Here is a 26027-nt window from a genome sequence, read left to right on the forward strand (position 1 = left end):
ATGATTTGGAACCTGGTACGGGGAGGGGGCAGGGTGAGAACTGTCAATACCGAATAGCGTGTTCTACTCGGGACCTTTGGAAGAGAGGAACTTATCTCAATAGGGGTGATCAAGGAAGTCGGAGAAATTAAAAAACCCGTGGATCAATCAATCCTCTCTCTGAGGCTTCATAACAGATCGCTTGTCGGTTTTCTTGAGCGGCGAAGACAGACTTGTTTCATCGGATATTTCTCGTTACAGGACATGACGTCGCAAGCTCATCACTTCATAACCCGAAGCCCCAATCAGTTGGGCGGACCTCAGCATGTGGCACTTCAGCCGCAACGGAATTCAGAGCCCATTCTTGGAAATTCCTACAAGAGTCTCTACGATGAAAGGTAAGAAGCAACAGAAGGAGATTAACTCCATTCTTCCCCGATCACAATGATGCTCACGATGCCGGTGGTGGTGATGACGGCGCCGGTGGTTGTGATGACGACGACAACAAAGACTACGACAGTGACGACGATAATGCGATTAGTCAGACGTTCGCGGTTTTTGGCGAGCGCCGATTCGAATACGGACTGCGTCGAGTCGAAGTCAGTTGTTACGCCGACACGAGAATTATTGTACTATCAACAAAACTGATAAAAGTTCGCTTGTTCCTCTGTTCGGTTGCACGCGGATTCGCTCGGATCAACCTACCCCCGAGCTACGTAGGCGCGTTGACTAGTAGACCCAAGAGGAGGGAGACTTGACGACTCCATACTCTTCCCCGGGATAGTTCGCTCCGGCTCGGCTTAGCGAAGCATCTTCCTTCGCAGAAGAGAATGAGATAAATCAAGCACTCCCAGAATCGCAGACAGCAGCGCTTTCCTCTGCCGTGTTGTGATGATGCAGTGGAATGGAGAATTTTTCTCTCGCGTGCAGGCCGTGGCATCGGAATGTGCGCGATTTGAATTTTTCCCTCATTTTTCACAATTTTTTACTCGTCCGAATTCCATTCCCTGGGGTGCCATGAACTCGATTCTCGACTGCTTGGGGAAAAATGATTTGATCTCCAGGCTTGGAGAATTAGGACGACCTAGAAAAATTCCTTGACGCACTGCATTTAGAGGAATTGGTCATTCGGATTGAGCTTTCCTACTCGGAGGACAGTCAGGTAGGACGCCGTTCTGCCAGGCTTTCGCTCCATACCTCCAAGCCTCCTTCCCAATGAAGGATATCCGTACACATGATGTGAACCTGCTCCTTGAACCCAAGAGGGAGGTCGGAATGCTCCCCATTCACTCTAAAAGTAAGAGAAACAGAGATCGACAATTGGGTCGGTACACGGGACTTCCATCGACCAGAGCTAGTTAATCATCTGTCATGGTGCTCTATGATGACGGTGAGAGCAATCATTCAGTAATGGTCAAACAATCTCCCTCCGCGGTTAACGTACCGAACGACGTTCGCGACTCGTCCGGCCAGTACGCTAAAGCGTTCAGTGGGCCATGTTCTCGATGACTCAGTCTAAATGATGTCTTTGTTCCTTGCGAGATGGAACCATCGCGACCGACAAGGAGTTCGACTATTCTCCATCGTTCGCAATTAGTGATTAACGATCGGTAATACACTGCTGACAGTCGCTCGATGGCTCGCTGGGGTCCGTCGACTTTCCGACGCGGAGCAGACGTCGACGAGCGGACCTTACTACCTCGCCGGGCAGCTCGCGACGGGTAGACACGAAGCGATCGCCACCCACCTCGCGCGGACAAAGGTTGCAGATCATCACCATCATGATCACGGTGTTCTTGTTCATTATCGTGTCCGTCTGCCGTGTGACAGAATTTCTCATTCGATGACGGCGGCTCCAACGTCCATTGTGTTCCCTTCAGAATTCGCTTCAGATTTCGATCCTGCTGTCGAGAACGCGTTATTCGCACGACGCCGACGCGGGTGACAGCTCGGCTGTTGAATTCGGCGGACCAGAGTCCGATGAAGTGGATCACACGAGATTTCCAGGTTTCCGAGAATCTCTTCTCCGGAAACCCGGATCTCGCCGAAGTCTGATTCGGGATCGCGTAAGCCGGTCCCCGCAGAATCTGGGCACAGTCAGAAGTTCTGGAAAGCTTTAATTGGACACGGAGTCGTGATCCGACCCGCCTCCTCGGACATCAAAGCGATAGATCTGACGCCTGTCAGCAGCGAGAATTCGTCTTCTCTTTCGCGGTTCCGCTTGGTAGAAATCGAAAGATGGTATTGAATCATTCCTCCCAGCCCCTATTAATTCGACAAACTCCAATCAATCGGGATGATAATTCAATAATAAACATAAAACGAATTAGGGCGATCCCGGGAGGCGAAACAGATCCATTCTATCTACTTCGCGGAATTTTGAATTCACCCTGATTCTTTTAAAAACTAGAGCGTGGAAAGCCGCTCGCGTCGGGGGCAGATCGAACTGCGTCAAACTGATTATTATAATCAGCTCGGCGAAGAAAATTGTCATTCACAGGGATGAGTTGATCCTCTGGCCAGCCGAATCGTCGATCAGCGGTTTCGAGTATCGTCTGTCGACTCAATTTATTATAATTCCTTTCTTTCTCATTCCCCAGACACGCTGATATACGTCTGATTCGAGGCGCCGACGGGCAGACCTGCCCGTTGATTTACAACAACCTCCAGCTGAGGGAGCCCCCGAGGATTCCCTCGAGGCCAGAAATGCCTCCGCCTACGCGTGACGTGCCTCGCATCGTGCCGCTGCCTTCGCGACGGCCTCCCCCGCAACCTTCCCGTCCTCTTCCGCCTGCAGCCGTACCGCCGAGTCATCCAGTCGCAGCTCAAACCCGCTTCAGCGAGATCCGCGCGCAGCAGCCTGTGACGGAGAATAAAAGTCTCCATCTTCTAGCCTCCGAGCCCAGCGAGAAGATGACGACGGCCACCGCTGTACCGATGCTGCCCTCGACTCCTTCGATCCGAGCGACATCCGGCGCTTCCCAGAACGGCGTCACCCGAAGTCCGAAGATCCAACATCCGATGGCGAATTCGCAGATTCTTCCCGCGAGAGTCCAGGAGAAATTCGTCAGTTTCGATGACAGTGTCAGAAGCTACAGTCCCGACAGCTGCGCGACTTCCGATACTCCTCGATCGACGCCCGACTCAAAGTCGCTGTCCAGAAGTCTCTCCCAGGGTGCGCGCTCCTTCCAAGACGACATGTCGTCTTCTTCGTCGTCGTCATCGTCGCCGATCGCTGAGTCGGACAAAGCGAAAGCGAGTCGACGATTGTGGTCATTCAGTCTACCCCGCTTCAAGAAAAACAATCCAAAGACTCTGACCGATCAATCGACGCCGAGCTTGGAACAGAGGGGCCAAACACTGCCGCGAATGACGTCCAGCGTCGAAGCCACAGACGAACGAACTCTGCCAGGGATTCTCAAAAAGTCGGCATCGTTGACGTCCATCAACGAGCTGGAACAGAGTCGGAAACTTTCGACCAAGTCGAGCGCCAGCCAATCCGACCTGCAGCACGCTTTGGTGACCTCTCCTCAGAACTACAGGGACCCTCAGACCAACGAGGAATACCAACGGCAGATCGTTTTCCACACGAGTAACGAATTCGAGAAACATTACGTCATGCCGCCTCGCGCTCTCCGAAAATACATCAAGACGAACTTCCGAAGGCTCAACAACAACGTTCAGACACCAACGATTACGAAAGCGGAGGTCCAGACGGTTCTCGAGGCGGTTTCCGCCGAGGCAGAACCTAAGACCGAAACCAAGTCGCCGGTAGAACGCGATTACGAGTCGGGAATCTCCTCCGGGAGTTCGGCGACCGACAACGAGTCTCATTCGAGCTTCGGAAACTGTGAAAACCTAGCTGCCGTTCCAAAGATTACCGAAACCGCAGACCCTGCGGATACCCCCCAGGTGGTGGCGATCAAGTACAAACCGCCTCCTTGTCCGCCGGAGCCTGTGAGCGAACCGCTACCCGCTCCCAGAAACCGAGACCGTTTCCCTGAGCCGGAGTACATCAACGGCATTCAATACATCAAAGAGGTCGGAGTTAAGGAAGGAAGCATCAGCGAGTGCAGTGGGAGCGGCTCCATGGAGAAAAGGCGACGCCGGAGGAGCTGCGGATCCGTCAGCAGTTCCAAGTCTGGACGCACAACTCGACGCAAGGCACCTGGTGAGTCCCGGATTAAGCTCTGTTTTCGAATATCGGAGAGCTCTATCGGTGGTGATACCCCTCTTCGTGTCGATCGAGAAGAACGAATCTCGAAATTTCATCGACGCGACAGCAAAACGTTTACCAGACTGGCTGAGCCACGTCTACGCTCAGTTACGCGGGCTCTCATAGTATCCTCACACGAAACAGCCCGCTCGCGTATGTTCCCTTTTATGGAACTTCACTTTATGGCGGTTCATTTTCGACTTTATCGCTTGTATTTGTCGAGCGACGGTGATTTCCCACCACAGATTAAATACTCGTACTGCGGTGAACGTCTTCCGGAATTCGACGACAAAGCCGTAAATCCACCTATTAGAAGCATTTATCTCACCCTTCCGTGCACGAATCGAGATACTGCTCCTGCTTGAAGTATATGGTCATGTCGGATGATCCTGTCGAATAATTCTCGACGAAAGCTTCGCGTGATCCGAGGAATTAGGCTCGGAAGCTCGTCGTCGAAAGATCAGACCCGAAGCAGAAGCTCGAGTCTCCAAAGAAAGACAAACTTCGATTTTTCGCCAGTGAAGAAGACTTGAGAGTGAGCGTCGGGCAAAATTGACCGATGGATGGAGTTTTCTCGCTAGCTAGCTAGCTTGATAGCTAGCTTAGCGAATCAATGATGTAGACGATTCGCATGCCACGGTGATCAATCCATGTTTTCAATTTTGACGAAACGCCTAAGATTGACTTACGCCATGAGAAGAGATAGAAAAAAAGAAGCGAGCTGTCGCGTTTCGTGTTCGTCAGCGGAACATTGCTCGTGCTCCGACTGGAGCTACTCGACTTCGGCAGCAATCCGAAAGCCTTCGGAATGACTTCGGTCTGCTATTGGAACGACTTTAGCGTTTTGAACAAGTTGCCGCTTGAATTGAACGAATGAAGCGACTCATCCTTCCAGCAGTCGAAAATTCGTTCTTTCGGGCAACAAGGGCGTTTTCCGAGTCGGACTTTTGTTTCCGAATTGCTCCGAAAGGCAGACCTCGACCACCGATGAAAGAAGCGGCCTGGAACCGCTGCTCGCTGAAGATTGACTGTCGATTGTTAATTATTGCGAATTGTCGCCGTGTTGCGGTCACTGGCTAGTTTTTTTCGTGCGGGATGTCGTGTCCGGTGCGAACTTTTCGTTTCTGTTTCGGTTTGACGGTCCCGCTTCCAATCGTCGCTCACGGTCAGCTCAGTCGCCGGAGCCGTGCATGTTTTCTTTGGTGTTCTTCTACTTTTCTCTCTCGTCGTCCATTTGTGCTCGGAAACTTGGTCACAAAAGAGCGGCGCCGTCGTTGCGGCTCGATAATACTAACACCACCAGCGCGACCGTTGCCACCACAGAAAATCCATTTCTGTGGACGATTTGCCTTGTCCCGTGATGCAACTCTGAAAATTTTTGACGAAACGCTCGTTTTCTCCTTCGTTTCCATTTTTGCTGCCGTCACGGCTCCCGTAGACGCTTCTGCTTCTGTGTCAGACTCTTCTGCTCGGGTCGTTTCCTCTCATGTCCGCTCAGTACTGGAATGAGTTGAGAACCTTTCGCCGAGATGGAAGCCCGCGGGAGTTTTTTCGCATTCATCGTTCGCGGATCATCTGTGGCCTCATGGGATTCCGCAGAATTCCCCTCGGATGCAAACAAAGGTCCCCGGGATCTGTACAGTTCCCGTAATCGTTCCCCGTCGCTAAACCATCGCAGTCGAGTTTCGGGAGTGCTTCGAATAATCCCGAGGCTCTCGTAATAACTCACAGAAGGAGATAGTGTCCAAGATAGATGGGAGAGACCTCAAGTTCAACGACTCATACTCGCGCAAAATAGAAGCGTCGAAAAAGAAAAATTATCTACCCGTGAAAAAGTGGAGACATTGAGTAACGGTGTCGTCGGAGCTCTCGGAAATGAACCGACGGAACGGTTTTCCATCATTTGAGCGGAAAAAATGAGTGAGCTTTCGGGTATTTTTTCTCGGCTCGTTCATTCGTGACAGTCACGAGCAAAGGGAACACAATCCGCGGGAACTATTATTTGTATCAATTCTGCATTCTGTCAGAGTGAATGAGTGAGGAAATGAATACCACCGTCAATTTCACCTGCTCCATCACAATCCGACATCGTGTTTTCCCCTCGGCTCCCGGAGACGTTTTCAGAAGATTTTCAGAACGCGCGTTGAACGGGTGGCACATCGCACGCAACGTTGACCACGTCCACTGTCGCTTGACACCAGACTGACTGCCTGCCTGCCTGCCTCCTGCTTCATTTCGTCTCCTTCGTTCTCCGCCTGAGCATCTTGAGCTGCCAGCCATTGAGAATACCGTGACTCGGACGCGAGTCGCGGAGCTCAGCCAAGCATGGGCTCTAGCACCACCGGGACCGTAGCCAGAGCGCCGTGCTGTTGACTCTGTAGCTCGAATTTCTGGAGCCGTTGGCCATCGTGCTTGTCGTCATGGTCGTTTTCGTAGAGCGTAGCTACGGATCGGAACTTTGGCGTCTAGCCATGCCTCAACGGCGGTCGGTTTTCTTACCTGCGGTCGCGGTGGCATTGTTGAAAAATGTTCCCTCTTCCGTTCAGTCATCCGTGAACAAGGAGAATTAAGTATAGAAGAAAAACTGGAAACATTTACGTCTGTACCTGTTGATATTCGGGCATTCCGCTCATTCATTCACTCAGTCGACCCGTCGCTCGATCTGACTGGCTGACCGTCTGTTTGTGTGGACATTTGTTTTGTCTGCGAGACTCCGCTCGTGAAGCTTGACCGGCTGGACGGCTCTTCTTGCTTCCAATGATTATGAAGTGCCTTTTTTCGGAGCTTAAGAAGCTTACTCTCTGAATAAGAAGAACAGATAAGAAGAGCTCGGGACGCAGAAGGACGCCAGAAAAACTCGAGGAGATGTCATTCATATCCTTGAGGCCTTGAGTTCGTCAACAAGAAATCGTTGCTGAATGACCGAAGTCGTTGCTATACGAGCGTAGACCGGCGTCGGCGTCCGAAATGGGGAGAAAGTCCCCCTTCTCCACATCTAGCAAATAACCGGTGAGCCGAGCGAGCCAGCGAGCTGAGCAACAAGCGAGCGGACTGAATGCCAGTGAACTTTGAATCGCTCTCCGTTCCGTTTCGGCTAAGACCACTTTTGAATTTGTTTAATTTTCGTCTTTTCTGTAAACTTCTGACCTCCGCACGCCGAGAAAACGCGGGAAGAGAGGAAGGCGAAGATGAAAAAATGGTAGAGCAAACAACGCGCTGCACAACCGCTCAGGATTTGTCGAGTGCCGCTTAATGTTTTCTTTTTCGAATCCTGAGCGGGTTAATATTCGTTGTTTGATCAAGGCACAGGAAGACCAAATCCTTACGGAGAGGCGTACGATCAGACGCGCAATCCGGTTTTCCGTCGGGAGCAAAGCTCTTTTTCTGGAATTCTGTCCCCGTTTTCTTCCGTCGGAAAGCAACTCTAAGTCACGACGTGGAAAACAATGGAAACCACAGAGCGGGAGAAGCACGTAATCCGTTGCGTTTAAAGAGCGATCAGTATTGAAGGCTGCGTCCACAATAAATCTTTGATGTCGCTCGCTCTCCGTGCTCGCGCATTTCACTCCACGGTCTCTCAGGCTTCTATCTGACTGAGTCCGCCTCCTCAGACGTTTATCTCCTAGAGCGTGATCCTGCTACACAATAAAGAACTCTCCGCTTCTTCGCTGCTTCCCTCGATGAAAGGGGTTGAGGGTTGCGCCGGACTCCGTTCAGTCCACACGACTGACGGATCGATCGGCCGACGTACGTACTTCAATTCGACTTACAGAAAGCGAGCGAGCCGGCAACGAAGAAAGCCTCTTCTTTTCGAAGCCTGAGGCAGGTCGAGAAAGGCTTGGCTCGAAGGAAGCATCGTCTGGGAGTGGCATCCACAAAGGGACATAACTCATATACGCTCCCTTCTCCAAACGACACAAGCACAGAAACAATGCGCTATGAGACCGCTTTCGGACGCAGCTAAAATTAAAAGCTGAACATCTAATAATTGGCATTGCTGAGGGAAAAATCGACCGCGGCGCGAGGACGAATATCGTCGGCCATCGTCCGCCCCAGATCCCCTTTCAGAGGACTATTCCGGCTCTGAGCTTCTAGAGGCGCATCGCATTCAGAGCTTTCGCGAGATCCCCGCTCGTTCACGCGGACTCCCCCCCCCTTTTCTTTAGTCTAGGATGCTCCCATTCGGTTTCGGATCTGGGGCTGACTAGGGATTCGATGACGAATAGAAGTCTCGTTCCGTAATGGGTCTTACCGATCACGGGCATCCATCATAGCCGCGATTACAGTCTCTTTCGGACAGAGAGAGAATTAAACGATAAGTACCAGAAAAGTATAAGGCCATAACGGTCGGGCGTCGAAGTTTCGCAGCGTTGCAACCGGTAAATTGCTCAGCATGGCAACAAGACCATCGACAGCGGCAGACACCACAAGAACAGCGATCCGCCGGCGGTCCCTTTTTGTCGAAGGCGGTATTGACTCAGAGATAACTTGTTAACAATTACCGCGCTTCGTGTGCGTGGGCCGTCGATGATGCATCGCCATTTAAACTAAGTGTTTCGCGTAGATTATTTGGGCCGGATACTCCGCCTGTCCGTCCCTCCCTCCCTTTCTTTCCGTCGATTTTTTTTCTGCTGACGTTCCCCCTCGATCGCTTCCTTGCCGCACGTCCATAAGAAAGAATCCTATATCGAGAGATGCCGACCCGAGATAAGTCATTCGTGGTGTATGTTGGGTCTGAGAGAATATTCTCGTCCTTCGGCAACACTAACTGAGCGAGGGGCGTCCGCATCCAACGGTATACTTTCCGGCAGTACTCGAGCTATTTCCGGAGTTCACCACCGAGGAAGAGAGTCCGACTGCCTCAACCTCCTGAGATCCCTGAGGTTCCGGGCCTCTTCCTTCGCCGTCTCGATGACTCGATCATTCGATCCTTAGTCCATGGTCGGTATGGTGGTACATGACTTTTCACGGACTTCGAATGTTTTCGGGAATCGGATTCGGTGCTCGAGTCACCCGCTACGCAATACCACAATGGTTTACACGAGCATGTCTGGGAATTGCTTTTTGTTCCGAAAGAGAAAAACATACTGTGAAGTCATCCACAGCTCTTCCGAAACTTTCGACAGCGCTACCCGCTTGGATGGTCCGTCGTCTCTACGCTCGTCGTTTCGTTATCCCCCGGCGCGCTCTCATTCACCGTCCCATTCGATCCTTATGCGTTCCTTCTCGAGTTTTCCCCACGTACCTACGTCTCGTGGTGGTATCGAGACAAGCACTCGAGGTCATGGTTTGAAATCATGAATACGAAAAAGACTCAAGTCACTTGATGCGGTCATATATAGCTAGCTCGATAAAAGCGGCGGCATCACACCAAGCCCTTCACAGTTGTGGTCATCGTCTTCCTCCACTTTGTTCTATCCGAAAGAAAGCGTCGAGATGAGCACCACCGCGGGTTTTGACATCGTGGCAACTTCTTGCAATCGTGCCGTACCATTCACCCTTGTTTCGTCGCTCCGTTTTGATTTCGCATGCATGGTTCTTTGCTCTTCGAGCGTGGTTCTCGGTGTAGCCGTTGTTGACGTTGTTGCGAGTCGCAACAACAAAGTCGATGTTCGTATCTGGTCGGCAATCAGCTAATCGAGGCCCCAATCACGACAAGAGACCATCAGGTGGCCGGCTCGCTTGTTTCGGTCGCTACACTGCTGAAGTTTCCTGTCAGTTCTTAAACCCCCCTCCTCCCCAGATGGGCGGCGGCGGTGGCAGCAGCTAATGTCTTCTTGACCAGACGTACGCCTTGATCTGAGCGCCTGAAATTGAGGCACCGAACCTGCTCACTCAAAGCGAAGCCGAGCGATCGGCTAAGACCACCACCTCCTCAGATGAGGAGGCCCCTCACTTCCTCTAGTTCTCACCGAGCTACTTGAAGCTTACCTCGATCCGCCTGTCCGTTTGTCCATCCATCCATCGGTCTGTGTGACTGTGAGCGAGATCATGAGAACAACTGTGGGTGGTGGGAAAAGTGGACAGGATGCGTGGCTATTGTTATGATTCCCACACGGTAATGCGCGAATATCTTCGAAGTCCGAAGCACGGTTGCTCTTTTTCAACCTGACAAACAGGAAACCAATTCGTTGTACATCTCCGCTCTTTCATGTCGGTTCGGTTGAGCCAACATAGTTCTTCAGACTCTGAGATTAAGCACAAATACATACAATAAATCTGGCTAGATAAAACGCAGACGTCAAGTCAATTACGAAAAACGAACGTCGAACGATCATTATTGAGGTGTCAAGCACCCTTTTCGTATGAATGCCGCGCGACCGGACTCGTTCAAACGGTTCGCTCGGATTCAGCTCGCCTCTTTGTCAGAGAGGTACATCAAGAATGGAATCATTGCGTTTAATTCGGAGCTCATTAATCCCAGAGGTAATGGCTGCTCGACTCCGAGCGAAGCCAATTTGTTGACGATGTCTTCGGAGATGGACACGACGACGACCGACGACCACGGTAGCGGTCGGCACAGCGGGGATGGTATCGAAAGACTTCGCTCCGAAGTTTGATACGATGATACGCGTCGAGGATGCAAAAACCGTAAACGGTATCCGTATATTATTACGATTGCTCCGAATTCCTGTGTTTCTGCCCTCCCATTTATGTTGGAGGCTCGTCCCTATCTGCATCCAGGACTACATTCAGTCCCGGCGGCGGCGCGAGTCGCTCCAGAGTCTCCTCATCGGTTAACTAAAGCAACGACTGGGACGTGATGCTTCAGAAACGAGACGATGACGGTAATGATGTCAACAACGTCGATTGGGATGTCGATGAAGGCGACGGCAGAAGCGAATCAATTAGTTAATTATGTCAGTCCAGAGATCATGGGGATGAACTATCGTCCAGAACCTAACGTCTTTCATTTTCAGACCCGAGGATAACCCGTCGCACCGGAGTTAAGAAATATCTGAGCCAAACCAACTTCATCGCTGCTCCCGTCTCGAAAGAATCGAAAGGAAAATATCGCAAAGGTTCGCAAGGCGACGTCAAAAGACCCGAACGCGTCAAAGAACAGGTGGGTGATTTTGCCTTCCGTCCCTCGCGGCTTTTGTTTCTGAATGGGATCGTATCGATGCGGGGTCCGAGGGGGAAACAATTCCGACGCTTGATGCATATTCGTGGAAATTCTGACAGGACGTGCCGCTTTCGATAGCTCAAATGAAATGCACTCGAATTTCTCCGGCTACAGACGCTCGAGAAAATCTGTCAGCGCAACAAAAACCTATCTCTACGCAAAAACTCGCCCGGTGGTCGTCGTCTCGGCTAGTCCGGGTTATCAAGCATGCCAGAAAGACCAAATGCAGTTCTTTCTCTTTTTTTTTCGCTTCTACCTCCCTTTATTGATCCCCGTCTCGAAGCCGGGTCTACGTCGATGTAAAAAGAGACAGACGATTGAGTGAATGACGATGTCGTGTTCGTCAAATCAGCGGAGAATGTATGAGCCGATCGGAATAGCCTACATTAGGCATGGACAACTTCGAACCCTCGATCACGATTTTGGCCGTCGCGCGACGAAGGACGTGAGTGCAAAGAAGACCGCTTCCTCCAGAGCGGGCTGGAGCGGAATCACCTCAGAGGGGGGTGGCGGGTAGGGAATGGGGGGTAACCTCTTCAGCTGATGCCGAGGATTGATAACTCTTCCAAAAGATATCTTGCCCGAGTTATCGTTCGCTCCAGAGGTCCGCCGGAGCTGCTCTTCCAAAGAACGGCTGGCTTGGAGTTGGGATGGTCTCTTCGGAATCAATTTTCCGCGAACTACGAGTTCCCGGATTCTCAAGAACGGCTAGGAGGAGAAGTCCTCCTCCCCCGATCCGTCTCTCGTCTATTTCGGAGGGAAATACAAGAAATCGTCCCAGAGCTTTTCCAAGCATCGACCTAAGCGCTCACAAACGCAAAGTTTATTCTTGAATTGCGGAACGAAGAAACAGACCAACACAGATATCTTCACCAGCGATGTTCTCCTTACGCATTGCGAACCGTTGGTCAAGACACTTTCAAAATGGAAAGCCTCTTTTCCTTTTGAATTTCTGTCGTTTTTCATCGTTTTTTCTCCTCATCCTATCGCTTCGCCGTCGCCACAGCCGACCCGGAGTCTGTCCATGTATGTATGTAGCTGTCACGTAAAAGATATGATTATCCCAGCGGTTTGTCAGGACGCATTGAGTCGTTTCCCCGACCGTATCTCGTTGGAGTCCATTTTTTTGCCCGGTCCTTCGAGCTACCCAGGTTTTGCTCGAAGTCAAAAATAAGCCAGCATTGTACGGTAATGATAAAGTGGGATCGACTGAGAATACCTGTGGCCGCGCGATCTCATAGATCGTTCTTGTAGACGTCAATTACGTTGTCTGCCCTCCTCCATCAGGTGCGTGGGGCCGCCGTCACCATCTGAATGCGTGGGGCGGATCTACCTAACGCGGAGGTCCTCCCTCGCCTGGCGAATCGGCTTGGATTTCTTATAGAACCCCCTCTCGTAGCTGTCTGTAACAAGTCCGTAATGTTTTCATCTTCAAGTTTCAGTCATCATTATCGTTTCGCGGTTAGATTCTCTGCGTCGTTGTCACTAAAGCAACGGAAACGAGTTCAGACCACCACGGTGGTTTCTTCTCCGAGCGATAAGAGTCGTCCGCGAAGGTCTATTGTTTCCATATTGTTCGTCGGTCATTACTCAATTTGAATCAGCGCATCTTCCGTGCTTTTTCTGCGACACCATAGATCCGCTGGGTAGATAGGGCTCATCTGCTCTATTGCCGTCAACGCGATTGCGAAAAAATCCGGGACCCTCTTACGGTATCGAGCATTCGAGCTTCCCTCGCGAGAGGCACGAAGCTTCTCGCGATGATGTCATCGGGATACTCTGAAAATGGAACATCCTCGAGAATCGGGCTTAGGTAAGAAAAAAGAACTGAGAAGCGAGGAAATCGAAGAGGTAATCATGTCAGACCACCGGCTCGCTTGCCAGGTGCTGCAGAAGCGGCGAAATTGGGTACGTCAGGAGCGAGCCGATCATACCGATCATGGTATTGCAGCTCAACTCGAATAAGTTCAGGCGCTGAGTGACCCTTGAGGCCGGCCGCTTATTAGATCGAGATGTTCTTGTCGTGATGCCACGGTGCGTTCCGTGACGTCGTGTGTGGCTGACTCTCCTCAGCGAGGATTCGGGCTCTCGTGTTGCGATTGTGCCCGAATGAAGGGAGCTGACTCGTTCACCTCACCGAAAGCGCGCAGTTAGCCCGAGAAGGCACCTTCACCCTCCCACCCCGATTCTCGCCATCCGTGCCCTATGACAAGGCCTTTGATTATGCTCCATATGAATGGGTCGAGTATTCTGCGGAAACGAAAATCGCCGAATATGATGCGCGGAATATTCGTTATGAGTGAAGAAATCGCCCGAGCTGATTGTCGAATTGTGCCGTTAAGAAACAAAATCTCGGCTAGCCGGCGTTGACATCGGGTGGAAACGAAGATTCCCGAATTTTTTGAGCGATTTTTTCCGAACGAAATCTTGAGAGTCCCATGCCATTCCGAGGGTTTGAATTCATTTTTTCTCATCGCGAAAATTGACTTTCCACATATTTTTTTGTCCCCCCTCGCTGATGCTGTTTTCCACTGCTCTCTTCCTACCGCGAATTCCGACTCTTCCCGACACAAATGCTGCACTCCCGAAAAGCTAGCTGATGCTATTCAGCGCTGATATTCCGCAGGTAATTTTAATTCGGGACGGGGGAGAATTGACCCGCTCTATCACGCTTCTTCGGGCCGTCGAATCGACGTCCACTCCAATGTCCCTGTTGGAAGGGCCCAGGGTTGTCCAGGGAACTGGAGAAGCCTGCACGCAAGGGTGGAGACCCCGCTGATTCCGTGGTCGTAGCTCATTGTTGGTTACCTACGTTGGCTGTTTCCACGCTCGGGTGGATGCTGTTCGGAGACGTACGCGCCCAGTTTCCAGAATTAGAAGCAAACGATCAGGCGACCGATCAATCGATCGATGTCCAATGAATGCTCGGTGGCTCGATTGATTCATTCGGATGCTATCTGGAATACATCAGACTCCACAGGAGGTGCATCCGCAGGCTCTGCCGAAGATTACATCGCTCGTAGTATTAGAGGCAGGAACTTTTTCGACCTCTGCTTCCACATGGCTCGCTCGTCTTCTGCGGCTTCTGTGGCTTTTTGAAGGGTTGAGAGTATTTTTCCGATCATCAGAATTGCGCTAGAGCAGCTGGTGCTGCCTCTATCGATTCCAGTAGTACCGGTAGCCGTGGTGGTCTGGATGCCACACGCGGCGAGAAACGGATCCTGTGATCCTGGCTCGTTCGTCGAGATTTGACGTCGTTTTCGAGCCGACGACGCGACGATGCAGATTTTGATAGCAGCGACTTTCCAGTGGCCGACCCTGTTCTGTCTGTGGGCACTATTGAGATCATTGTCTGTCTCTTCGAGCGCTGGTGGTGGCTTTTGTCGCCGCTATCGGCGTTGTTGTTGTCTTTTGGTATTATGGGAAGCCGGCCCGGTCAGCGGTCAGACAAGTGTTCTGGTAGTCTCAATGGGCGCACTGTTCTCGACTCTTTGACGTTTTCGGGCCAAACTGAACATTCGTCGCGAGTTTGGGACTTGAGACTCTTCGAGAAGCTAGAATCCGCTCCAAAGATAAGAACGCGAAGAAGATTTCGTCTGATGATACTCACCGGAGCTTACCCTTCAGTGGAATTCTCGGATCTCGAGATTAGCGGAGAGATTCCCTGATTCCCGGGGGAGATCAGGGGGGAATCAGTCCGGGACGAAACTTCCCCTCAGATAGAGTGACCCAAACGAGACAATAGTATCGCGATTTCCTCCGGTTTGATGGATTGATCATGAGTCGGAGCTATAGCGGGAAAGATTTGTCGCTGAGCGTCAAATAGCCAAGAAAATATCCCACCACTCCTTGCAACAATCGACTCAAGTTGTGGGCTGGCTTGGATCAAGCTTCATTCGACGGAGACGAAGAAGGATGAGGAACAAACGAGCCAACAAGTCGATGGATGCCCTACCCAGCAGCTGCGGTGCTTTCTCCATCGCGAGACAGTTACTTTTTCCTTCCTTTTTTTCAAATTTTCCGCTCACTTACATGAAGAGTTTGTGGAGCCCGCCAACCATCGACCCGAGCCGACCCTGAGCAGACCTGGTGCAGGTAGTCGCTGCGGACGGCACCTGCGGCCATCGACGCTCCCTTTACGATAAAGTACGAAATCGTAAACGGAGTCCGTCGGTGTGTCCACTGCGAATAGACGGACGCTCGTTAGCGTCCGAGCCTTCTTCCCTTTCGTTTCGTCTTCTATACGAAAACTTCTGCCGCCGCATCGTTGAAGTTGTGGAGTTGGAGCGGTCGCTTCCCACGGTAGCGTCCACACCGAGTGGACACGACGCTTTTCGAAAACCACCGACCCTCACCAGCTACTCAAACTGCACTGGTTCATCGTCCCGCATTGAGTCGGCACCGAAAAACGTAGGAAATCTTAAGCGACGAAATCTGAAAGTCAAGTGTGTCGGAGCAGAAAGTGACCGATTCAATCAGAGGCCAATGAATCTGAGCTTTGGACAGGGTCCACCATCCGAGAGCCCAGCTTCTTGAATGTGTGAAGGGAAAGAGTCTCGCGCAAAAATGCCCTAGAAGAGATTCGGATCTGATGAGTGACCTTTGATGACGTCACTCCGCTACGGGATATATCGCACCCACGAACAAGATCGCGTTCATTCACAGAAGTTTCTTTTTCTATTCAAATCGCGAAAATTGCCGTTGCACAATCCGCAAAGATCTTAATGATGGAAATCACGAATCAAATGATGGAGAATGCCCCTAAAGCTGCGGACTGCGGTTATTTTTGAGAAGCAGAATCGTTCTCGTTATTGAGCCATAACAGAAGAGGGCGTGGGCCGATCTAAAGCTCGCGATAAGTTCTATGTCCTTGTTTCGTAGAACAATGTTCTAGAGAGCGAGTTCCGATCGATGCAACCGCCAGGGGAACAGCAAGGCATCGGCTCACCTCCATGGAAACCTATGTTTCGATCAATCCTTACCTGCGTACGGTACATATCTGAGCGGCAATCAATCTGCCAATCTTGCGTAGCTCAAATGAGAAGCCCCGCTCGATCTTTCATCGTCATTCAGGCCTCGTAAATCTTCATCGACTGTCGAAGAACATATCTTGAATCTTGCGAATTTTTCACTCCTCGCTAAGAAATCCAGAGTCGTATTATCTACGCCGGTATTTAGACAGCCGACCGACCGTCGAGCGGGTCGATTTTCGAGGGGCCGCCGATGTCAGGCGCGGGATCATCCTCCACCCCCGATAGAGCGACGAAGTGCACCGTTCCCGTAGATCGTTCAGCGAAGATTACCGGAATAAGGCGAACACCCGAAATAGAACACCAGAATAGAAGATGATAGAACGATGTCAATGATGATGATCGCATCATCGAGACCAATCGGAATCGGTACTTGTACTGTTTGCTGAGCCCTCAGCGTCGGCGTCGTCTCTCAGGCAGGCAGCCCGTCCGTCGATGACGTCGAGCATTGGATGACCGACCGGGTGGTCGTGCGGGCTCACTTGGACAAATTTTCAAAATTAACCGCCATCGTCGAAAGCATCTTCTGTTGGCGCGTTCGTCTGTTGGCCGGTGCCGAAGTCGTCGTCGCGTATCTCGAGCTATTTTTTCAGCTCTGCTTGACTCTGGGGCTTGCTCGGGCCTTGCTCGCGAGCCGACGACTGTGCTCCCGGGTGGTAAATGAAGCTCTAGTGAGCAACTTAAAACAACAAAACAAAAGACAGAAGAGGCAAGGAACGACGATAGCGCAGGTGCACGGCCCTATCCTCCTGCAAATTAAAAACAAAACGAGGAGAATGTCGGCTCAGCCCAAAGCAGATCATCAGGCCCTCGGAGCTCGGCAGATCTGACCTGCACATGAGCTGTGCGACGAAGGCTCCTCGACAATCTTCGATGATCGATCTGCCGGCCCACCTATCAGTCGTTCATTGGATCCAGGTACGCCGATCCACCGGTCTGAAAGTACGCCGCTTTTTCTCAATTTTCGCAGACAAACACATCATCAAGAGCCATAGTCTCGCTCAACGACGGGTGAGAGCTCCGGTTCTTGGAAGAACGACTTTGTCTTCTCCGGCCGTGAATGAAGTCACATCGATGGTATTCCGAAGAGTCTCAGAGTAAATGCGCTTCAAGTGGAGCGGAATGTTCCAGAAAAACGCCTCCCTTCGCATTCTTTCCGCTGTCTCTGTGGGGGAAAAGTCATTGTGCACACCGAATCACAAGATCGGTGGGATCGGTTCCTCACCCGTCGGAGAAGCAAACCGGTGATTCACCCGGGCAAACTCAAACAGGAGAAAAAAAACTGGAGGAGCAGGAAAACATATAAAAACGTTCCGTTTAGTCTAGAGAATATATAAGGGCACCCTCCAAAGCAAGCGGTGCGTTCAGCGGCGACGTGTCGCGCAAATAATAGATTTTGAGGCGATCTTCGAAAAAAAACTGAAGACTGGAAGGGGAAAAAGTGCGCCATCACCTCTCTTCTTGCCGGGGAAAACGGCAACCAGCTGGCAGCGCCTGTCGCACGTCAGCCACAATTCTCGATTAACAAGTGATTCGGTGAACTGATCGATTTATGGTCTTGCTGATTAAATCGGGGAACAGAGAATACGTTGGACTCGCTCACCATATATATAAATCACTCGATCAAAACAAAGGCGGATGGGGAAACCTGAAGGCAATATTGGAACAGACGGAACCCCCGCTGGAAATTGCTTTTTTCATAACGGCCATTCCATAATCTGATTCTCACCGACCGCTCCCCTCTGAGGGAGGAGGATTTCCAGTCCGAACCTTGAGACGATTCCGAATATTTATGTTCCCTCGCGCATCTTCGTAGAGTGGAGAAGTGATACCGAAATCCGAATGAGCCGGCGATGGAGTTTCATGCCAGCCGCACATATGAGATAACCTACGAAGGCGGAATAATTGGACGCTTGGCTCACGACCGGAGTCTCTGACACCAGTGAGCCACCTTGAATTTTTGGTGGGAGGGCAGCACGTCCGCTCGAATTTGAAGACTTTCCGAGACGCTCTTCGGCATAGGACCGGTCACTTCGTTTGTCTGTCAAATTTTCTGCATCCGTTGCTTTGTTCGTCGGTGTAGGAGTTCGGGCGTTTCAGTTGCTCAGTGCTCGCGCTTGTTACGTAAGATAGGGAGCCTCGACGCGAAATCTCCCACGCCGCCACCGGCGCGGCGCTAAGACGTCTTAGCGCCGGCCCAGAATTTCATGCTAGTTGAACACACCAACTTCCTCTAGCTCAGATGAATGAGCGAGCGAGGGAACGAACCAATGAAAGCCCAAGTTCAAGTTGAGCCGCTGAAAAACGGTGCGTCTTCTCATACGTGGAATCCGGTGAAGCTTCGCGGAGAGAATCCTCCAGTTATCCCACAGTGGCTGCCGAACGGACGGCTCGGCTCTTCTGCGACGCTTTCGTATCAAGCGAAAAAGAAGAGGGAATCGAGAAGATGAAGGAACTCCGCGCGTAAAATTGCTTCCACATAATTGGATCTTGGAGAGGAAGAGAGTGCGGAGAAATGCCTTTATAGCGAGCTCTTCTCCCTGATTTTCCCGTAGAGCAGGTGACTCCGCCTTGAGAATTCTTTGAACTTCTTCGGGGTACTTCCAACTCTACCTTCTCTTCCTGATCGGTCACAGAGAACTCATGAGACTCGCTTGCCACTCCGATCAATAATGATTCGGCGTCGAGGAACTAGACTCGATCTAATGCTCCCCGGGGCGTAACTCGAGGAGTCTACGCGCGGATCTCGGAAGGAGCCTTCAGGCTTTCCCTGAGAGTTGGCGCAGCGAGGTAAAACTCCCTCGGGAGCGGGCTCGCAAAATTTGCTCTGAATCGACCTGTCCCGAGTTACGTATCCAGTCCTTGCACGACATCCCTTCGGAACCCTTAGGTCGATGCGCTCATGCCCACGCAGCAGGGTACGGGCATGTGAATTTGAAACAATTCCGGCGGATGGTCAGCAGCGACAACGAATCATCAGTTGACACGAGTGGAGGAGAACGCGACTCATCTTCGGATACCCCGCCCACAGCGGAAATTTCTGCGTTCGTGGAAGCGAACAGAAGTTACTTCTCAAATGAGCGGCGCTCGCATTCGAAATCGCTGAGTCCGGACGCGAAAATGTAGTCCGGGACGAGTCGAATATTTATGGCCAGAGTAATGCATTTCGAGTCCTCGGGATTGGCGCGGCGCGTGGTTGTCGAGAGAAAAATTGCGTCTTGAGCAAAGTCGACCGAAGTCGAAAGCCCACAGAGTTCGCTGGCCTTGCTCGACTCTCGTTGTGGAATTCGAGCGGACAGCGTCGAAACGTACAAGATTATAAATTTATTCAAATTATGCAACGATCATGTCTCTATTCCCTTGGTCATTATCGCCACACGCAAATACATCGCCGAGGCAGATGACCGACGTCAATTTTCAATCCCATCAATCAGCCCATGAGTAATCGGAGTGATGAATAATAATCGATTCGCTGAACGGCTAGAAATCGTTCCCATCGAATCAATCTAATACAGAATCGGAGAAGTACGATCGAACACGGCAAACGCGATGCTCGTCTGGTCGCTGAGAGAATAGTACCTAATATTGTCCGAGCAGTCCAAACTCGGAACTCCGACGCGCCCTCTCCTTGCGAACTTCTCATCTGCATCGATACCGAAGATTCTGACACTAACTAATGAGACTTTTCCGTCTGTTCCAGACTTCAGCTCCCTCAGCACCGGCCGAAGACAAGAAGGTTAGTTCGATTGGAGATCCGAAAGAATTGTTGCTTGTGTTTCCATTATGAGAGGAAAATAGAGCGTATAGCGAGAAAGTTCCGCTATACGGAGCTCTGGGGAGGGTATCTTTTTTGGGCTTTCAAGATTTCCGATGAATAACTGACGAGACGACAGCGAGATCATCACATAAAAAAATGAAGGTCCAAAGCGACTCCGCAGGAACAGGACGATGTCCGATAACAGTGCCGCCGTTAGAACGTTATAAGTATCGAAGTACATATATTCACTCATTTGGGCACGTATCCAGAATCACGCAAGTTTGTGTCCTAGAACATCTTCATGATGATGGAACGTCGAATCGAACGGGTTGATAGGTGGATGAAGAGCTCCGTGAGTGGCTGTTATCCGGGAATCAGCTGATGCCTAAATAAAGATCCTCATCGACAATCAGAGTTGTCTGGATTGTCCGGCCGCGAGAAAGTAGACCGTTCATTCGAATTGGTTCATGTAGCCTAGAGACCCGAAAGCATTGAAATAGCGTCTGTTGAGGATGCTCCCGCAGGATTCGGAATTCAGTCCGGAGACAAAAAAGCTATTTTCATTTCGTTGAATTCCTGAACTTATTCTGTTGTCTCGGTCGACAAAGGTTTTGTGTCAAACCCTCAGCTCCTACGTCGGCGTCGCCCGGTTCCGTCCGCGGTTGTGTGTTTCTTTAGAATGAGAGCAGTTTCATGAATTCCCCTTCCCGAAATGTCGCAAAGCAGAGCGGCTCGAATAAAAAACAAAGAATCGTTTGTGGCGTAACTCCAAAAGAGAACACCCTCTTCTTCGAGGACAAACCATCACTCAAAATCAGCGAACTGAGAGCGAACTGTCACAGCGCAATTATTGACCGCTTCCTGGGAGCCGCGAAATCAAGTCTCCGGAACGAATATATGCTCTCGGATAGGAGCTTGAAACCAATCCCTTGGCATTACAATGGATGATTTCCTGAAACATGTTCCCCACTGAATTAGAAGAATGTTCTCAAGATAGATTGGAAGAATGTCTTCGAGTTGCGAAACACGAATGTGTTCAGACACAGTGTCAGAGGATCTTTTCAAGTCTTCCAAAGGAGACGACTGACAAATTAAATTACGAGGCACTTGAAGTTTCAACATACAAGGTCGTTTTTGAATGATTCCTCATAGCTCTTGTTCATGGAGCTGCGCATAGAGCTTTCTGATAGCCCTTGTTTTTGTGATGTCGTAAGTCCCGGTGCTCCACAGAAACTTTTCATACGTCTCCGACAAACAAGGCGACCCAGACGATAGGGCTTGAGCGGGTGAATCTCTTAGGACTTCGCTACACCGCAGATATTACGAAACCGAGACTACGTAAATCTCAAAGATGGCTTTGTTTTTGATTTACAGTCGACGACGCAACTAAACACGTCGTCCTGCTCTTCAAACTTCTCGAATAACGGGTCCGGATTTCTTCATCAGCAATTGCTGCAGCTGCTGGCCGAAAACAATCATCTGAAGCAAATTAACGTAAGTTTCGATTCCACTTCCTTCGCAGATCCTCCGCGGACACTCGGAGGTGTTAGGACACTCAAATAAGAGGTGGGGAAATGATCGAAATTTTCCGACCTCTCATTTTCCCGCGCTTCCCTTAATCGAGCCGACCAGAATGTTGTGTTCTGTTCCCGGCCCGCGTGGAATTTCGATTGAATTCTCAATGAGAGCGAATAGCTTTGTACAATTCGCGAGACATCGACTCGAGCCGGAAAAAATCAGTCAGACAGGTGCTGTTGTTTCTCGGCCAAGGGACTCTGATCGAAAGTCTCAACATGCTTCTGGCCGAATCTTAGCCGCCGGCCATTAAGCTATCAACAGTCGAGAAATTCCCGGGGAACTCATACATTCATCGTGTATCAGCTCGAAGAGCTCTCGCTCTCCCTCGCCGATTGATTCGAAGCGGAATTCCTCCTCCCGATCCGTCCGAAGAATGCAGTATTCATGTTTCCCCTGTCTTTATGAGCGCTCTCAAGAAGCTCTAACCCTGAGTGGATCTCACGGCCAAGGGTAATATTAGGGGGAACATGATGAAGTGGTCAAATGCAAAATTACGCTCTTGCGGAAGAAGCTTCGGTCGGCGGTTCGGTCCAGAGCAACGACAATTGAGACATTGACGCCTTTGTTTTGAGTGAGTGAGCGAGCGCACAAGTGAGCGGCTCGTCGCATATACAGCGAGCTCGCTCCGCGTCATTTTGTTGACTTTAAGAATGATAAAGTAGACAAATGTCCGCAACCGTCTCCGTCAGTTGTTCCAACTACATAGAAGCCGATAGACGACGGTACGACGAAAAACACGACGTCGCGACATCGGCGCCATCGCTTACCGCTTGTCCAGCGGAATGGAATCGGACAACATCGTGGCTGCAGTGCTTTCCGTCGCAATTCAGTCGTGAATGTTGTCGTCGCCGTGAATGTTATAGTTGTTAAAGTTGTTGCTCTTGTTCGTGTCCAGCCGGGGTCTTGTTCATGTTTAGTTCTTGCTCCACTTATTAGGCCGCAGCGCTTCGCTTAAAGCAGTCTTGATCTTGATACTACTGGACATATCGCAGAGTTCTAGAGAAGGAGCCCTGCTGGCGCTTCTGCTCGGAGTTCGGAACCTGTCTGAGAAATATGACGAACGAATGTGACGACCCATCGGCGACAGTCTCCTACTCCAGGTCTCTCATACAGTCCCTGGTACTTCGAAAAAATTACCCTAATTGTAAGATCGTATGCCCACTGGATACTGCCTCCGAGTAGCCACGCTGACGGGCTCACCACGCCCACGTTTTTTGTGCAAAAGAAACAATGCAGAGACCTCGAAATCACCCCTCCGGATACGATCTGACCTCCGCATAGAAGTTCCTCGGGTTTTCTCCGATCGATTCCAGCGCTGCACGCTTCATCCGGGTGCGTGCGTCTAAGTGTTTCTGTTTTGGCTCTTTCGATGTTTATTATTTGCAAATCGCTGCGTTATTTCGCGGTTTGTTGATCGTGGACCAGCTTCTGCGTGCGGCGTCGAAGACCTCGAGCAACCATTACAGGCAACACTCGTCGTTGACGCGCAGAAATTCCCATCGCCGTCGCGAGGGAACACGCGAAAACATCGCTCCCCTTTGACAACTTCCGAATTCCTAATGCACGGTCGAACTGCTGTTCCGACCGCAAGACAATTCCACCGTCCACTCACGGCATGCTATCCCTCAAGTGATTCCTACCTCCATCCTTCGAATGTTCTCGACCTTTCCCTCGCCGGGCTCATTGTATGCAGATCCTGAGAACATTTCACCTGGGCCAATTGGGAGCGATGACTTCCTGCCATTATTTGTATGATATCACGAACTGCAGGTCCGAGTTTTCCGCACCCCGGAACAAGTGGGATCGCGTGCTCGGAACCATGTCATCTACGAGGGGTATCGGGCTTTCGAAAATTGCAGAAATCGACGTCGAATACGCGCGGCGAGATTTCGGCTACCCGGACTCAGCGGCATAGTTCCCGAGTACCTCAAGGCTCCAAGTCGCCAGTACCGGACTTCATCAAGGAGTTTCGAGGAGTTTGGAGCTGCGACCCGCCCCATGCCGCCATAGGAAGGGAATTCCGCGATTGTTTTCGGTTTTCGGCGCTATCTTTCCAGTCAAAGGGGAATTCGATGCCAGAATTCTAGAAATAATGCTCGGGGATGAGTTAGAATCAGGTCGCTGTGGAATCGGAAACGGCAGAAACCGTCAGAATGTCGGTATCGGAACGGCGCGATGCGACGAGAATTCTTTCGACCAGTCCTAGTAACCTAGGCTCGCTTTGCCGACCCAGATATTTCTTGTCGATTCGTTCCGGCAGCGAGCGTTTGTTTATGCCTCCGCTGAGCTTGAACGGATCATGCGTGAACTGTCTCCCCGGACGATGTTGGCTCGGACGACGAATGATTGTTGTTGAAACAAAATGACGGCCAATATTCACGTGCGGAAGACGGCGAGACAAGCACCGGACCGTAATCCAGAACTCATAGAGCACCGCGTGACACTGACTCAACGGCTGTGGGCCTCGAATCATGTTGCTCAAAAATATAATAACACACCCATTCGACGTGAGACACGGTGCTCGGCCTGCTGATCATTATGATTGCGGAGATTTTTGTGCATTTTTTTTTTACGTGTATGTCGACTCGTTGCGCCACCGACAACGGCGGCTGCAGCATTGTTATGGCTGATTACATTAGTTTCGAGCTACTATGCCGCTCGTCATTCCGTGTTTTTTCCTCTTTATCTCTCGGGCCCTCTCAGCGTTGTCCATCCGACGTTCAGCGCGTAGGGAAAGCGAGACGGGATCGGGAGGCACAGCGATAAGACCAACGGTGGAAGAATAGTCTTCCATTTCTCCTTTCCATTGTGCGCTACTCCCGAGGAACTGCAGAAGACTGAAGTTAAAAACAGAAGCGATACCAGTGATGAAACGAAATGGCAGCTCAGAATACTGTTCTGGGGCTTCATATCTGACCCACAAGATACCACCAGCGTCGACGCCAACAGAAACAACAATAACAACAAGTACTGGCACCGGCAGCAAGTATGCGGACGGCGTCACCGAAAAGAAAATGAACGAACAATGACTGCTGACGGTGACTACGTCCCACGTGTATCACGAGGGAAGAGCGCCCGACGGGCTTTTAGGTAGGCGATCGGAGCCGCCCGAGAAACCCTACTGTCGAGAGCACGTTTTCTCATTCCGGGGACCTAGCTTGTATTTTTCGTGAGAGAAGAACTTCGCTTCGCTCGTCCAGTCCGACCGCGCTGATTCTGGTGCATCCCGACGGAAGACCGAGCGCGAAAAGTTCCTCCTCGCAGATAATTGGGGGACGTTGCGTTGATCCGACTTCTTGCGAGAATCAGTGCTGTGATTGATCTCCAGTGAATTATTGAGCGAGTTTCCACGATTTTATATTTACTCGGCACCTCTCCTATGAAATTTCATCGATTAAGTGATCGAATTTTGCTCTATTGATTGATCGCTATCGACACTGTGGTCGACTACGTGTAATTATTATTTCTTTGCTGAACCACCACCAAATCAAATTGGCAGCAAAATTAGCCGCACTGCCATGAAGTGAAGCATGCGGGCCCGAGGTGTCTATTTATTTTGATGCTTTCCGTTCTCACGTAACTCGAAAATAGATCAGGGCCCACCCCAGACGAGATGGTTTCCCTGTTGCGTGGCAATCACGACGAATATCGCAGATTAGAACTTGTCTCACACGTGAGAGGAGACTGGGTGTCCTCGCGCGCATTCGAATGGGTCAAAGCGAAGTCGAACGTTGTTTCCGGACATCATCGGCGAGATGGGACGAATTTCCCTGCGAGAGAGAAGTCTCACGAGACGCCTGGCCGCAAATGCCTCCATGCGGGTCATTCCGATAGTGAACAGCTCCAGTGAGGCCGTAGTTCTGAATGCTTCGTCTCAGCGATAACCAGACTCGGCCGCCTCGCGCTCTAGAGCTTCCTCCTAGAGTCTCGCCGAATCATCGAACAACGCTCTAAGCTAGAATTTCTCCTCCATCCACAGGACAAACTCGAGGATCAGCTCGAACAGTACCGCCGTCGCGACGAGAAACGCGACCAGCTGCTGAAAAAGTACAAAACCATGGGCGCAGACGAGCAAGTGCTCCAGGTCCGGAATTACTTGAGCAAACTCCGAAGACTGTTGCGCAGCGAGGAATGTCACGTCATGATCGACACTGTAGAGCACTTCGTTGAAGAGAGAGCTTTGACGTTAAAAGCCGACAGAAAACGCTGAGAAGAATAGGTGGGTAGATACAATCGCGAGAAGCTCAATCGCGCAGCTTACGCCGAAAGGGCGGCGACTGCTCGTCGTCGTCATCTTCTGTGATGCCTGCGCGTTAACTACGGCGATAAAACGCGCTCACA

General features: G+C 50.9%; 1 protein-coding gene across 1 annotated transcript; it reads left to right on the plus strand.

Moving 5' to 3' along the window:
- On the plus strand, positions 1-25896 carry LOC100907213 (proteoglycan 4). The gene is made up of 7 exons (XM_018638177.1): positions 1-33; positions 241-377; positions 2580-4150; positions 11116-11261; positions 20052-20087; positions 21483-21602; positions 25666-25896. The coding sequence occupies exons 1-7, from the start codon at positions 1-3 to the stop codon at positions 25894-25896; spliced, it is 2274 nt and encodes a 757-aa protein (XP_018493693.1).
- Positions 25897-26027: the final 131 nt, after the last annotated feature.

The sequence above is a fragment of the Galendromus occidentalis genome, unplaced genomic scaffold (assembly GCF_000255335.2).
Source record: "Galendromus occidentalis unplaced genomic scaffold, Mocc_1.1 scf7180000076694, whole genome shotgun sequence".
Classification (NCBI taxonomy): domain Eukaryota; kingdom Metazoa; phylum Arthropoda; class Arachnida; order Mesostigmata; family Phytoseiidae; genus Galendromus; species Galendromus occidentalis.